A 16,247-nucleotide genomic window follows, 5' to 3' on the forward strand; every position below is an offset into this window, starting at 1 on the left:
CTACAGTATGCAAAGAAACTGAAACTGTATATGAGTACAAGCTACTTGTGGTTATACAGCTTTTTGGAGGCCAACAATAAAGAGGTGATGATTATCATGAATAAGACAATTCGGCACATTATTTGAATGAGGGTAGGCTCTTTTGGGCACTTTAACATGTTCAAGCTGGCTTATGATACTTGATATCTGGTAGTTGCCTACATCTGAGACTTTTTGTTTTTAAAGCCCTAGAGTATAACAGTGACTCCTATGTCAGTAGAATTCTACACCATAGTGACTTTATATAACTGGCTTAAGCATTAGCTGAGAATTGTACTCTGTTCTTGAAATGACCAATACTTTCAGTTCAGTTGTGTTTAACCATTATGTGATCTGTGTAAGCAAATGTCTTCACTGATTTAAACACTGATTTCTGCATATTGTCCTGGATAAAAATTCTGAAGTGCCCAAAACTTGGATCACTTTGAGATTCTAAATTTGGTTCAATTTAATCTTAGAACTTCAAACATATATCTGACTTCAAATATTTTAATAAAGTTAAATTTTAATGAAGCACTGATTTAAGTCAATTGTAAACCATTTTTCATAGGAACATGAGTAGACCATTCAGTCCTTCGACTCTGCTGCACAACTCAGTTATATAGATCAGCCATGATTTAATTCTTAACTCCATCAATCTGCTTTAGTTCATTAACCCTAAATACCTTTGCCTAACAAAAATCATCTTCTGAGTTCTCTGCCCAAAGGCAGGTCCTTGGTGATTATTCATCAAACCATGGCAAAATGCCATGATTTTTTTTAACTACAGGTATGGCAAGGAGGCAAGCCCAAGTCTACCTCAGCCAGAATGGGCATTGACCCGTGTGCTGTTGGCATTAATCTGATTCACACGCAAGCTGCCTAGCCAACTGAGCTAACCAGCACCCCCAACAGAAATCTGTTTTTAAATTTAGGAGTGTTCCAGATTTCAACCAACCCTTGTGTGAAGTGGTTTTTGACTTCACCTCTGAACAATTTTGGACCCTCCCACCAGACGAAATAGTTTCTCTCTCGCTCTGTCTGTGTCCCTCTCTCTCTGTACCCTATCAAATTCTGTAATTATCTTAAATGCCTCAATCAATTGATTCCTTAATGTTCAATATTCAGGAAAGTACAAGTCTAGTCTGTGTAACACTTTTCAATTTAACACTTGTAGTCCTGATATCAATCTGGTGAATCTGTTGTTTCCCTTTCCTCTCCAAGATTAATGTATCTTTTCTGAGCTGGAGCGGCCAGAACTTAATGCAGTACCCCAAATGGGTTCTAGCCATAATTCTGTACAGCTGTTATATAATTTCTGCACCCCCTCGCCATCTTCTATTCCAGTCCACTTTTGAGATAAAGGCCAATATTCCATTAGCCTCTGCAATTACCTTGGTTTTAATGATTTCATTGACTATAAATTTCTCTGCTCATCCAGAATTTCTAGGTTCCCGCCGTTTAGAAAATACTCTGGTCATTCTTTCTTGTGTTCAAAGAAGATGACCTTGCACTTTCCCCACATTGAACTCCATCTGATAGTTTATACTCACTTAATCTATTGATGCCGCTTTGCAACTTTCTACTCCCATCTATTCTGTTTACTTTGCTGATAGCACTAAGCTAGGTGGCGCACTTAGATATATGGCTCTCTATTCCTTCACCCAGATCATTTCTAAATATAGTGAAAGATTGCAGACCAGTATAAATCCCTGGGGAAAGCAACTAGTTGCATCCTGCCAATTTGAGTACATTCCCATTATTCCCTACTCTCTGTCTCCTACATCCTAACCAATTCCTTATCCAAACCAATGGGTTTGCCTCCCAATTCCATACGCTTTCATTTTATGTACAGCCTCTGTCTTCTGTGGAACCTTGTCAAATGATGTCTGGAAGTCCATATCAATAACATCCTTGGACAAAATCATAAAAAAATTCAGCCAAGTTCATTAATTCAAATCCCACTAGGGTAACTGGGGAACTTAAACTCAATTAATGAAATAAAATCTGGAATAAAAATAATGGTGACCATCAAACTACCGAATTGTTGTAAAGACTCATCTGATCCCCTAATTGCCTTAGCTATGAAAATCTATCCATTCATACAGATCAGACCTTGTAAGTGATTCCTGAACCACAGCAATATGGTTGACTATTAACTACCCTCTGAAATAAGCTAGCAAGTCACTCAGTTGTATCCAAGAAAAGAGCTCACCATTCAAGGGCAATTAGGAATAGACAATAAATACCAGCCTTACCAGTGATGTCTGCATCCCACGGATGAATATGTAAAAAAAAGTTTAGACATGACTTGCCCATTACAAATTTGTGCTGTATCTCTGGTCAGCTCCTGTTTTCCCAAATGCTTAATTTCACTGTTCCTAATAAACCCATAACTGATGTTAGACTTACAGGCCTATAATTTTCTAGTTTATCTCACATGCCCTTCTTAAATAATGGAGCGCCTTTGGCAATTTACCACAAGGTGACAATTCCAGAATAGAGGCTCATGATTTTCCAAAACTCTGATGCCAGTAAGTCAACTTCCTCACCACCTTTCAATACCTTTTGGTGGAAAATAGCTAGTCCTAGGGGTTTGGCTATCTTTAATTATGCTGGTTTCTCATTTCTTTTTAATTGGCTTGGTCAGTTACCATTCCATCAGTCTATTCTCAATCATCAGCAAAGTGATGAAAAGCGTCATTGACAGTGCAATTAGGTGGCACTTACTCAACAATAACCTGCTCACTGACACTCAGTTTGGGTTCTGTTAAGTCAACACTCAGTTTGGGTTACTTGGCTCCTGACCTCATTACAGCCTTGATCCAAACATGGGCAAAAGAGCTAAATTCCAAAGGTGGGGTAAGAGTGATTGCCTTTGACACCAGCGCAGCATTTGACCAAGTGTGGCATCAAAGAGCCCTAGCAAAACTGAAGTCAATGGGAATCTGGGGGAAAGATCTCCGTTGGGTTGGAGCCATATCTAGTACAAAGGACAATGGTTGTGGTTGTTGGAATTCAATCATCTCAGTCCCAGGACATTGCTGCAGGAGATCCTCAAGGTAGTCAATTAGGTCCAACCACCTTAAGCTATTTCATCAATGATCTTCCCTCCGTCTTAAGATCGGAAGTGAGGATATTCACTGATGATTGCACAATATTCAATACCATTCGCAACTTCTCAAATACTGAAGCAGTCTGTGCCCATGTGCAGCAAGGCTAGACAAAGTTCAGGCTTGGGCTTATAAGTGGCAACTAAAATTTGTGCCAGGGAATGACATCTCCAACAAGAGTGAATCCAACCATCTTGCCTTTACATTCAGTGGTATTACCATCACTGAATCCCCCAATATCACCATCCTTGGGATATCAGAAACTGAACTGGATCAGTCATACAATACTGTAGAAGTGCAGAGGTTGGGAATTTCGCAGCGAATAACTCCCCTCCTGACTTCCCAAAGCCTGTCCACCATCAACAAGACACAAGTCAGGGGTATGATGGAATACTTTCCACTTGCCTGGGTGAGTGCAGCTCCAACAACACTCAAGAAGCTTGACACTACCCAGGACAAAGTAGCACACTTGATTGACATCCCATCCACCATCTTAAATATTCACTCCCTCCACCATCAATCTACAGTGGCAGCAGAGTATACCATCTACAAGGTGCACTGCAGAAACTCACCAAGGTTCCTTCAGTGTCACTGTCCAAATCCTCAACATCTACCGCCTAGAAGGATAAGAGCAGCATTTGCATGGGAACATCACCACCTGCAATCCCCCGTCATCCAAAAACCACATGCCATCCTGACTAGCCTTCACTGTTGCTGGGTCAGAATCCTGGAATTCCCATTCTAACAGCACTGTGAGCATACCTATGGACTACAGTGGTTCAATAAAGCGGCTCACCACCACCGCCTCAAGGTCAATTAGGGATGGGCAATAAATGCTGGCCTAGTCAGTGATGCCCACATCCCATGGAAGAATAAAAAGCACTAGATTGTACCCATGATTTTTATTTTTCCTTAATTTCAGGCTACATAACATTGTTTTGTAATTGTTTACTCAACCACGCTGAGCTTATGGCTTTTCAAAGCAAGATACAAACTTCTAATTTATTCTTGAAGTTAAGAGTAGTTTGTGCCATATGGAGCTTAATTCAACACTGAAGTAGTAAACTTAGTGCACAAAACCCTTCTGAAATGGGCAGGAAATGTAATTGATTGCCCTGCAGTGCACTGTACAGCTAGGCAGTGTGGTTGTATAGTCTTATTCATTTAGGTGTTTCCTTTTATGGAGGAGAAAATAAATCCAAAGCTGTTTACAAGGGGGTTTCCTCAACTCGCTCACTTTCCAGAAGCAGTTAATAAAAGAACATGAGTCTTCTAAGATACGTCACCATATTTATACATCCTCCGCTGATTTTACACGTCGGATTCATTGACCGTTTTCTTCTTTGGAGTGTAATGGTGAATAGAGTTCTGTAAACATTTTATACAGCAGCAACAGAATCTCATTAGTTTCTCCATTACCATTTTTAATTGTATTGAATCTGGTTTGTTCCTTTCCTTAATGTTTCAGGTTGATGACCTTTCATCAGAGCTAGGAAAGCTAACTCTGCTCTCTCTCCACAGATGCTGCCTGACCTGCAGCATCTGAGTATTTGCAGAATTTTCTGTTTTTTATTTCAGATTTCCAACATCTATAGTATTCTGCTTTTCAGCTAGCTCCTTCCTTGTTTGTTAACACTTGCCACCTTGTTTCTACTCATCTGAAACATCTATCGGTTGGTTTATGGGTCAATATGACCTTTATCCAAAAAAATTCTTATCCACTTTGTAGAGTGTCACATAGATAAATTAATAAATAAAAACATAGCAAATCAAAGTTGATAAACAGTAAATCAACACCCAAAGTGTACATTACTTGTGCTGGTGAATTTCTCTTCTGTTCGAACATAGGTATTTTACTGGGATCAAAAAGAAATTTAGAGGACTCTTGGGTTTCTCCTTTTATATTAATATTTTGTCTCTTTCTGTTGCTTGCAGCTCTTCCTCCAAAGCCACCTAAACCCATGACGTCAATAACTGCCAATGGAATCAAAGATAGTGGAAGCATATCTCTACAAGATGCTGAGTGGTACTGGGGAGATATCTCTAGGTCAGTATATCATTTGTGCCTGGTACACTCCTATCATCTGTTGAGATGTAGCTGCCGGTTTTGCTTAAAACCAATTGACTTAGTTAAGGGCCTCCAGCCTAATCCTGCTGCTAAATTTAACTGAAATAACAGCTTAAAATCCATTTTGTGTGTCACACAAAATTTCCGTCATAGGGATCAATTGAATCAAGCAATATGGCTTTCAAAAAAAATCTTTTCTGGCAGCAGCAACTTTCCTAATGAGCCTATCCATGCAAGATCAAACAGGAACGCAAAGCTAGTTAACAATAAGAATTCTCTTAATTAGGAAATGGAAAAGATGAAGAACTAAAAGGTAAAGTGTTGAGACTTATATAAAGCGTTAAATGCAATTGGAATAGTAACGATGCATAATTAATATGTGTATAAAAAAAAGCAATCAGAATCATGTTGCTAGTCTTGTCATCGTGCTAATCTAGCAGGTTGGGTTTTAAGAGGAGCAGCTCTCAGGGATAATATTGCTTGTTCACAATAGATGTCTCCTGGCCCAGTCTAATCACCACTTTTTTTTATCTATAGGGAAGAAGTGAATGATAAGTTGCGAGACATGCCAGATGGTACATTCCTTGTGCGGGATGCTTCCACCAAGATGCAGGGAGATTATACTTTGACCCTCAGGTACACAATAAGTTGGAGTATTGAAATATTTCTTGTTAAAATGCTAGTTCTATTTCACAGTCTGTATTGAGGAGAGAAGACATTGTTTATTTAATGAGAGTGCTTTGATAGATTTTTAAACTTCTGCATTGACATTTACTATTCACTTTTTGAACCTAGCAAGGTGTAAATGATGCAGAAGTCATCCACAAATCCCTTGCTCACTCTTAGAATCACCCATGCCCGACTATCTTTGCATCCTTACAGAAACTCATAGGGAAGAATTGACAGAAAACAAATGGGAGACAACCATCTGGTTCATTAAGCCTGGCCTGCCCTGGCATGATGTTACTTGCATGCGCCATCGTTCTAAGCAGTCTCCTCGAAGAGGCCAGAAAAAAAACCAGAAGTCAATTTAAGTGGTTGGGGACAAAGCACTGAGAAACTTCTCTCTGACCCCTGAAGGCAAGAATTGAAGCTTTAGGGAACCAATGATTGGCGACTCTAATCTCAATCACTTACAGGAACTCATCCAGCTCCCCTTTGAATGTCTGCAATAAATTTGCACACTCTGTACATCCCAATAACTTATGTCAGCAGTTGGTACACCTGGTAAAAAGAAGTACCTCCTAGCATCTAAGTTAATTTTGTATTTTTACAATGTACAAGTATTTCCCCTATGCCTATTTTGCTCAATAACATACCTATATGGACACTGTCTAACCCTTTCATTATTTTTAAGACGTCAGTCGTATTTCCCAAAACATTTTTTTTTTTCCTCATCTTACCCCCAAAACTAGATACCTCCTCGGATCCCTGTTTCAGGGCTTCTATTACCCACTGTGTCCAAAACTGGGCACTTTGTCCTAGATGTGGCCTGACCAAGGTTTTGTTCAAAGAAAGAAAAGCACTTTTTGCTTCTAATTATCCCAATAATACATTCTCAAACTCTATTTGCTTTCTTAATAGTCTTTCGTTAGTGCTCCTATACCTTCAATGAATCATTCACTATAAGCATCTGATGTTTCTCTCATTCAGTAAGCTCATGTACGCAACTCTCCATGCTTGTAATTGTTCCATCTGTTTCATGTTGCACCTCTCTGGCAGATGTATTTTAACATAGACATGGATCTTTTCCCCCCATTGCATTTAGATCTCATTTTCATTTACAGTCCTTACATCTGCTCAAACCTTTTGTGTCCTTCATAAACTTGCTAATAATTTTGCTGATGCCTTCATCTGGATCAGTGATGAAGATGCTGTAGCGCAACTACATCAGTAACAATTTCTGTGCAAGTCCATGAGTAACTTGCCCCCACACAGTGCTCCTATCACAAGACAGTCTACCGAGCTCCTTATCTGACCCAAAATCTTGCTGCTAATCCCACAAACTCAAATGTACTTAGTCTTTTGTGCGGCACTTAATCAAAAGCTTTTTTTAGAAAGTTTAGTTACACAATATTGACTGGGTTGCTGAATAATTTTACTTGCAGTCCCCTGGGATTTCATTAGCATTAGCAATTAACGTGACTGGTCAACAATGAATCTCGTACCTCCTTCACCCATAGTGTTTTCCACTAATACCTAACACTCACCTATGTGGATGAGAAGACTATTCACGTTCAGTGTGCCTGAACTGAATTCTTTGTACGCCTGTTTGAATTAAAGTTTGTGCTTGATTTTCATTTTTTAACTAATTTGTAACAAATTGCACTTACATTTTGATTTAATAAAATCTTGCCAGCTGGATTATGTTGATATCCACTCTTGATACTGGGAGTATCTAGAATATACTGGAATGTTATGTTGTAGGCATGCTAGTGTATCTAGCTAGAGTGTAATGTGTAATGGAAAGATGTGCCTTACATAGACCACCTTGCCACTAAAGACTTAATCGAACCATTTGTCACTCAATTCAGTGTTTGTATTAGAGTTATGTTCTCTGTCTTGGGCTTGCTAGTGCGGATTATTAGTATCTCATTGAGTGATTTCAGTCTGTGTCACAAGATATTGGTCATATTTGATTTCCCTCCATTGCATTTTAAAAGATCAATGATTAGTCAGTCAGAATGTGCTTTATTTCTATTATGATCAAAGGAAAACTTAGTAATGATGTGTGCAGAAAAGGGAAACCATTTCTACTTTTAATTTAAATCTTATTGTACTGGTTTGACTGCTGTAGTAGTATTTCTCAGCACTGATGTTTTTTTGCCTTGGAAAATTACACAAACTCCTGTTTGAATTGTTAATGCAGCCAATTACCCATTTAGCACAACATTGTGCTCCCTTAATTCACTGTCACGATTAGCTTATTAAAAAGTTCAGTGAAATAATAAGAACTCTTGCACAATTCCTTCTAAGCTTTTTAATTGCAATGGAAGGTTTTTTGAAAGGTAGTTACTTTATTACCTTGCTCTATTTCTTTTAAAAGAGGGATCAGTTGGGGTCCATTAGTGGATTTTTCTCTTCAGTTTTGTCCTGTATCCTTAACTCTCTTCACAGCATTAACTTGTGTATTGTTTCCAAAGGCAGTGACATCCTTCTGATTTCTGTCCAAGTTGGTTTTTATCTTGTGTAAACTGGATAATAAACATCAACAGACATTTTGGGGAGGGCATTGCAGTAGTCCCCAGTCTTGTCTTCACTCAGCACCTGTGCACATGTGCTTTTTAAACAAAAGCTGCAGGAGGTGATAGGAGCTTACTCCTTACCATTCATTCCTCTCTGCATCCATTTCGCACTGGACAATTGTTCAGAGGTGTTGGTGATGAAACAAGTCTGAACAGATAGGTGAGTGAATTTGGTATGTTCTTGATCTTTGTAGTTCAGCATCAGGCTGAGGAGTGCCTCAACACATTGGGTCATCAGAAGCTTTAGCAGGGCACTTGGAGAAGCTCAAGGTAATCAGGCTGAGTCAATATGGCTTTGTGAAAGGGAAATCATGTTTAACCAACTTATTGGAGTTCTTTGAGGTAGTGACATGTGCTGTGGATAGGACCGGTGGATGTACTGTATTAGATTTCCCGAAGGTATTTGATAAAGTGCCACATCAAAGATTATTGTGGAAAATAAAAGCTCATGGTATGGGGTAACATATTGGCATGGAAAGAAAATTGGCTGGCTAGCAGGAAACAGTAAACATAAATGGGTCTTTTTCAGGTTGGCAAGATGTTGACTGAAGGGGTGGATGGGATGGTTGCCAAATTTGCTGATGACCCCAGGGTAGGAAAGTAATTTGTGGAGAGGGCATAGGATGCTACAAAAAGATATAGTTAGGTTAAGTGAGTGGGCAAAGGTCTGGCAAATGGAGTATAATGTGGGAAAATGTGAAATTATCCATTTTGGCAGGAAGAATAAGAGTTCAATTACAGACTAGACAGTTTAACTTCGGTGGTGGGGAAACTTGTAGAAACAATTATTTGGGATAGAATTAATAGTCACATTGAAAAAATTTAGATTGATTTGGAAGAGTTAGCATGGATTTGTTAAAGGAAAATCATGTCTAACTAATTTGCTGGAGTTATCAGAGATGGTTGATGAGGGCAAGGTCATTGATGTGGTGTATATGGATTTCCAAAAGGTATTTGATACAGTGCCACGCAACACACTTGTGAGGAAAGTTATGGGTCATGGAATAAAAGGGACAGTAGAAACGTGGATACAAAATTGGCTGAGGGATAGGAAACAGAGAGTAATGGTTAATGGGTATTTTTCGGGCTGGAAGAAGGTTTGTAGTGGAGTTCCCCCAAGGGTCGATATTGAGACCCTTGGTCTCCCTGATATGTGTAAATGATCTAGATCTTGGTGTGCAGGGGACAATTTCAAAGTTTGCGGATGACACAAGACTTGGGAGAATTGGAAACTGAGGAGGATGGTATAGAACTTCAAAAGGGCATTGACACATTGCTGGAGTGGGCAGATAGGTGACAGATAAAGTTCAATGTGGAGAAGTGAGGTTATACACTTTGATACAAAGAATATGGAGAGACAGTGTAAAATGAAGGATACTATTCTAAAGGGTGTACAGGAGCAGAGACACCTGGGTGTATATGTACAAAAGTCATTAAAGGTGGCAGGACATGTAGAGAGCTGTTTCTAAAGTATTCTAGGCTTCAATAATAGAGTACAAGAGCTGAGAGGTTATGATGAACTTATATAATAAGACACTGGTTAGACCTTAGCGGGAATATTGTGTACAGTTCTGGGCGCCACACCTAGGACGAATGTGAATGCCTTGGAGAGAGTGCAGAAGAGGTTTATGAGAATGGTTCCAGGGATGAGACACTTCAGTTATGAGGAAAGATTGGAGAAGTTGGGACTGTTTTCCTTGGAGAGGCGAAGGCTGAGAGGAGACTTGGTAGAAGTTTTCAAAATAATCAGGGGCCTGCACAAAGTAGATAGAGAGAAACTGTTCCTGCTCGTAAACAGATCAAGAACCAGAGGGCACAGTTTTAAAGTGTTTTGCTAAAGAAGCAAATGTGAGGTGAGAAAAATACTTTTTGACACAGCAAGTAGTTATGGTCTGGAATGCACTGCCTGGAAGTGTGGGGAGGTAGGTTCAATTGATGCATTCAAGAGGGCATTGGATGATTATCTAAATAGAAACAATGTGCAGGATTATGGGGGGATTGGCTCTAAGTTAAAACGCTCAGAGAGCCGGTGCAGACAGAATGGACTGAATGGCCTCCTTCTACACTAGTGATTCTGCGAGAGGCATATTATCTAAATGGTGAGAGATTACAGAGCTCTTGAGCTACAGAGGGATCTGGTGGTCTTGGTGCATGAATCGCAAAAGGCTGGTATGCAGGCACAGCAAGTAATTAGGAAAGCTAATAAAATCTTATCATTTATTGTGAGGGGAAGGTTATGCTTCAGTTATACAGAGCACTAATGAAACCATATCTGGAGCACTGTGCAGTATTAATCACCTTATTTAAGGAAGGATGTAAATGCATTGGAAGCAATTCAGAGAAGGTTCACTGGACTAATACCTGGAATGGGCGGGTTGTCTTATGAGGAAAGATTGCATAGGCTAGGTTTGTATCTGCTGGAGTTAAGAGTAGGAGGTGACTTGAATGAAACATTTAAGATCCTGAGGGGACTTGACGGTGGATGTGGAGAGATGTTTCCTCTTGTGGGAGAATCCAGATTTAGGGGTCACTGTTTAAAAATTCTGAGGGTGTTAAGTCTTTGGGAATCTCTTCCTGAAAAGGCAGTGGAAGCAGAGCCTTTAAATATTTTTAAGGCAGAGGCGGATAGATTCTTGGTAAGCAAGGGGATGATAGTTTATTGGGGGTAGGTGGGATGCAGATTTGAGGTTATTATCAGATAAGCCATGATCTTATTAAATGGCAGATCAGGCTCAAGGGGTTGAATGGCCTACTGCTGCTCCTTGTTTCTTATTTTTTTTTAGAACAAAGGACATAATTTGTATATAGTGTAGCTGACCCAAAATCTGCAGTAGCCAAAACTGATATTACTGTTACGTCAGTGATGAGAAGATGTGTATAAAGAAAAGAGTCATAGTGTCATTTGTGGCACAGAAGGAGGCAAGTTGGCCCATCGAATCGATGCCGACACTTCGTGGATCTGTCCAATCAGTCCCATTTCCCTGCTGCATCCCTGCAAGCTTATTTCTTCAAATGCCCATCATTGAAATCATTGATCGTCTCTGTTTCTATCACCCACGTAGACAGTGAATTCTAGATCATTACCACTAGCTGTTTAAAAAATGTCTTCCTGATATTCCCCCTGCACATCTTGCCCAACACCGTAAATCTGTGCCCCCTAATCCTCGTACTTTCAGCAAATGGGAACAGGGTTTGCTAGCCTACCTTATTCAAACCTGTCATAACCTTGTACGCTTCTATCAATCTCCTTTGCTCCAAGGAGAACAACCCCAGCTTCTCCAAGCTAACCTCCTAGTTAAAATCCGTCACCCTTGGAACCATTCTGGTAAATCATCTCTGCACCCTCTCAGGGACCCTCATATCTTCCTTAAAGTGTGATGACAAGAACTGGACACAATACCCTAGTTATGGCCTAACCAGAGCTTTGTGAAGGTTCAGTATAACTTGCCTGCTTTTGTACTCGGTGCCTTTATTTATGAAGCCCAAGATCCCACATGCATTGCTAACCACTCTCTGAATCTGTCCTGCCACCTTCAAAAATCTATGCACATGCTCCTCCAGACCCCTCTGTTCCTGCAGACTCTTTAGAACTGTGCTATTAAATCTAAATTACCTCTCCCTATCCCTTTGCCAAAATGTATCACATCACACTTCTTTGTATTAAATTCCTTCCAATCTGCTAGCCTATCTATGTCCTGTTGTAGTTGATTGGTATCATACTCACTGTTTGCCACTCCTCCAAGTTTGGTTTCAGCAAATTTTGAAATTTTACTTGGTTCCAATATCCAAGTCATTTATATAGGAATAAAAGCAGTGGTCCTAGCACTGACCCTTGGAAACTCCACTATTATCCATCAGTCTGAAAAATAACCATTTAGCTTGACTAGCTGTTTTATGTCTTTAACCCAATTTTTATCCAATTTGATGCTGAACTTCCTATTCCACACGCCACAATTTTGTTAACCAGCCTTTGTGATCCTTGGTCAAATACTTTCTTAAAATCTATGTTGACATCAGACACTGCATTCAATTCGTCATCATTCTCCCGCTGTTACTTCATTTTAAAAAATCAATTAGATTAGTTAAGCACAATCTGCCTTTTACAAATCCTCCTTAAATAACTCAAACCTTTTGCTTGTTGATCTTTTTCCCTGCTGATTATTGTTTCTAAAACCTTAGCTACCACTGACATCAAACTAAGTGGACTGTAGTTGCTAGCTCAGTCTCTATGCACTTTCTTGAATAAGCATGTCACAATTGCCACTCTCCAATTCTCTGACACCTTCTCTGTATCTAGGGAAGATTGGAAGATTGTGGCAAGCCCTTCATCTACCTCCATCCCTACTTTCTTCAATAACCTGGGATGCAAGCCATCCCAATCTGGTGACTTACCCCTCTTAAGGATACCCAGTCTTTCCACTACCACCTCCCTTTCAATTTTCACCCCATCCAATACCTCTACTATCTCTGCTTTTACCAATTTTATGTTGTCAGATTCCCCTTCCTTATTAAACACTGTTACAAAGTATTATTTAAGTATTCTTGGCTTGCTCTGCACCTCTATACATTTGTAACCCTCTTTGCCCCTCATAGGACCCACTCCACTTCTTACTAGCTGCTTACCATTTACATGTTGGTAGATGATTTTTGAGTTTCTTTTTATGTTGACTGCCATTCTATTCTCATATTCTCTCTTTGCCAGTTTTCTTTTCCTCTTCACTTCCCCTCTCAACCCAAGGTATTTAACCTGGTTCTTGCTTGAAGGATGCACCTGACATGCATCATAATCCTCTTTTGTTGTTTCATCATATTCTCAATATCACTTGTCATCCAAGGCGCCCTGGTTTTGTTTCCTCTCCCTTTTGTCCTTGTTGAAATGTACCTGGCCTCTACATGAAGCATCACTTGCTTAAAAATCAACCATTGTTCCATTACAGTTTTTCATGTAGGTCTTTGATTCCATTTTACCCTGGTTTCATCCCTTCTCATCCCATTGAAATTAGCTCTCTTCCAATTTAGACTTTCTACTTTTAGATTGTCCTTGCTCTTCTGCATTACTAATCTAAACCTTGAATATCGCTGAAAAGAGAGACATGTTGCTGAAGATTTTCATCTTGTACTCATCAGGACAATACAAGAATGCCAAATTTTAAGTAATCGCAACAATTTATACTACAGGAGAAAAGGGGTTCTGATTGGTTGGCAAGTCAATTCTGATTGGCTGAGGTGCTGCCATGGAGAAAGCAACCGGGAACTATAGAGGCCCTGTGCTTCCGGGTAATTCAAAAAAGGCACAAAGTTGTACGTATGATAACGTGTCCCTGTGTAAGAATGTATGTTGCATCTAGCAAGCATAAATGAGTCACATTGCAAGTTTGACTGATCATCTAAAATTGGTTTTTAGTTTAGCTATTAGCACACTCAGGATTGTTCTGCAAGTACTACTCATTCGCAACATCACAACTAACAGATATTTTGTTTTGGGTTTTTTAAGTGCGGGCTGGCTGAGTACAGTGTGTACTCTACCTATTATGAACAGCCAGAAGAACATGTTGTTGCATTCAGTCAGCCAATCTTGGGCATGTACGGCCTATATGCCCGGGCTGAAATTCATACATGACGTTGCTCAATTGTGTAGTAGGCAGAATGTCTTTTTGGATTGGCGGCAGCATCCTATTAGTGGAAAATACCACTTGCGTCACCACTGCATAGTACCAGCATGATACAGCTTGCTTAACCTGTTGTTCAAATTTTTAAGATACTTTGCCTCTCCTGGGTAATTCGAGGTAAATCGAGCACTTTTCAGGTCCAAATGTGGTGGTCTTTTGTCCATTTGCAAGTTTGTGCGATATGCAGCAAACAATGATCTGAACAAGATAGCCATTGTTCTACAGTATTGCTTTGATGCATTCTATTTCTGTGTCAAGCTTACAAGGTGAGCAAAAGCCCTATTTACAAGATTGCTGATAAGGCCAATCTCTTGGCTTGTGGAGCTATACGAATCCCAGCGTAAACCAATGAAGGTAGGCTTGTGGTGTACAGCAGTGGAGAAATGCTTAGCGGATTCCTCAACCAGCATGTTGAGGAAAGGCTGCGCATTAGACAAAACCATGTCAAAAGCAAGTTAGAGCGGGGGATGGAGTGCATGAAGGAATGTAACACCTTTACATGCGGCTGCAGATTCAAAGGTTGCACACATGCCATCTACATATCAGAAATATGCAGCGGGTAGGAGGTTAGGGCTTATTCCATTGAAAATGCGTATCTGATGTAAATGTTAGCAAGTGCTGGACCTAGAGGGGGTTCCATGGCTACACCATCTATTTAGGCATAAATAGTGTCATTACAACTGAACTTAACTGCGCAAGTTACTAAGTTCATAGGTTCAATGGATGCAGATTCAGAAAATGGCAGCAGGTCTAGCTTGCTATGATATAGTGACATGGTGCAAATGTCGATGGCTTCCTTCAAAGGTACATACGTAAATTAGCTAACAATGTCAAACAAGCGCATAGACAAGGCATTGCTAGCAACATGTAGTTCACCTATAGTCTTAGTGTATGTGGAAAATCATGAAGAACTGTCTGTAATAGTACACTCAATCATTTGGCCAGTTCATACTGAGCAGAACCAGTCATTGATAAAATAGGGCATAATGGGACATCACTTTTGTGCATCTAATGCAGCCCCTATATGAGTGGACATAGGATTTGTCCTCTTGGCTCACTATCATATACATCGTAAGGCAGCTTGCTACTCTTGCACAAGCCCAACAAACTTTTTTAAAGTAAAACCAAAATACTGCAGATGCTGGAAATCTGGACAACCTTCTCTGAAGAGGAGTCATACAGACTCAAAATGTTAACTCCTTTCTCCCCATAGATGCTGTTAGATCTGCTGACTTTTCCAGCATTTTCTATTTTTGTTCCAAACTTTTTTAAAGCTTGCTTTTGAGCAAGGCTGCACGATCATGCTTGGCAGCAGATCCAACAGATATGAATTTGGAACAATCATTAAGAACATCATTTTTTTATTCTTTCACAGGATGTGAGCATTACTGGTTTGGCCAGCATTTGTTTCCCATCCCTAATTGCCCTTGAAAAGTTGGTGGTGATGGATCATGGATCTGATGGGTCCATGACTGCCTCCTGGGGAGTGAACAAGGTGGGCATGGTATGAGGGAATGGTGGTAGTGACCAAGGGCAGAATGAGACAGTAGTTTGAGGGCTTGACAGTAGTGGTAGATGGGACGGTAAAAGTGGTTGGTGGGGACTCGGAGGCAGATGACCCTGGGGGTAGGAAGGAAGAGGTCTGGGAGGTGAATGTGGATAGGAGTGGGATTTTCAGGAAGGAAAGCAATATGCTCGTTCACCTGGACATCCCTGAAGGAAAAGGATTGTGGCTGGTAGGACAAGGAGGGGAGGTGGAAGGTGATGCAGGTAGGTCAACTGTGATGGAAAGGAAATGGGTGACTGGGGAAGGGAAAAGACTGGGGAGCTGACGAAAAAGTGAATCCAGACCATGCTATCCAAATCAAAAGTGAAAGGACAGTGGTGGTGAGCAAGCTCAGGTGCTGCGTGGGAGTGTGATCATTGGGTGGGCTGAGATGCAGGCCAGCTCAGATGGGCAACTGAATGCGAACCCCAGCAGGCAGCATTCAAAATGCTCAGGACATTGAGGTGTGTGAAAAGTGAAAGATCCGTGTGCGTGGGAGAGTGCTTGCACATAGCTCCAAAAGGCCCTGCCACACACACACTTCTCCCTCCAGAGTCATTATTTGGCCATCTGCTCCCTCTGTGGTGA

The 16,247-nt window shown here is 40.4% G+C and overlaps 1 protein-coding gene across 3 annotated transcripts in view; it reads left to right on the forward strand.

Moving 5' to 3' along the window:
* The window catches only part of pik3r3b (phosphoinositide-3-kinase, regulatory subunit 3b (gamma)), a 610,777-nt gene that overhangs the window by 577,944 nt on the left and 16,586 nt on the right, over nt 1-16,247 (forward strand). For all 3 annotated transcript variants that reach the window (XM_041207743.1, XM_041207744.1, XM_041207745.1), the window contains 2 exons: nt 5,067-5,178; nt 5,737-5,835. In XM_041207743.1, the coding sequence (XP_041063677.1) occupies nt 5,067-5,178; nt 5,737-5,835 (211 nt within the window). The remainder of the gene's footprint in view (nt 1-5,066; nt 5,179-5,736; nt 5,836-16,247) is intronic.

The sequence above is a fragment of the Carcharodon carcharias genome, chromosome 16 (assembly GCF_017639515.1).
Source record: "Carcharodon carcharias isolate sCarCar2 chromosome 16, sCarCar2.pri, whole genome shotgun sequence".
NCBI classification, from domain to species: Eukaryota; Metazoa; Chordata; class Chondrichthyes; order Lamniformes; family Lamnidae; genus Carcharodon; species Carcharodon carcharias.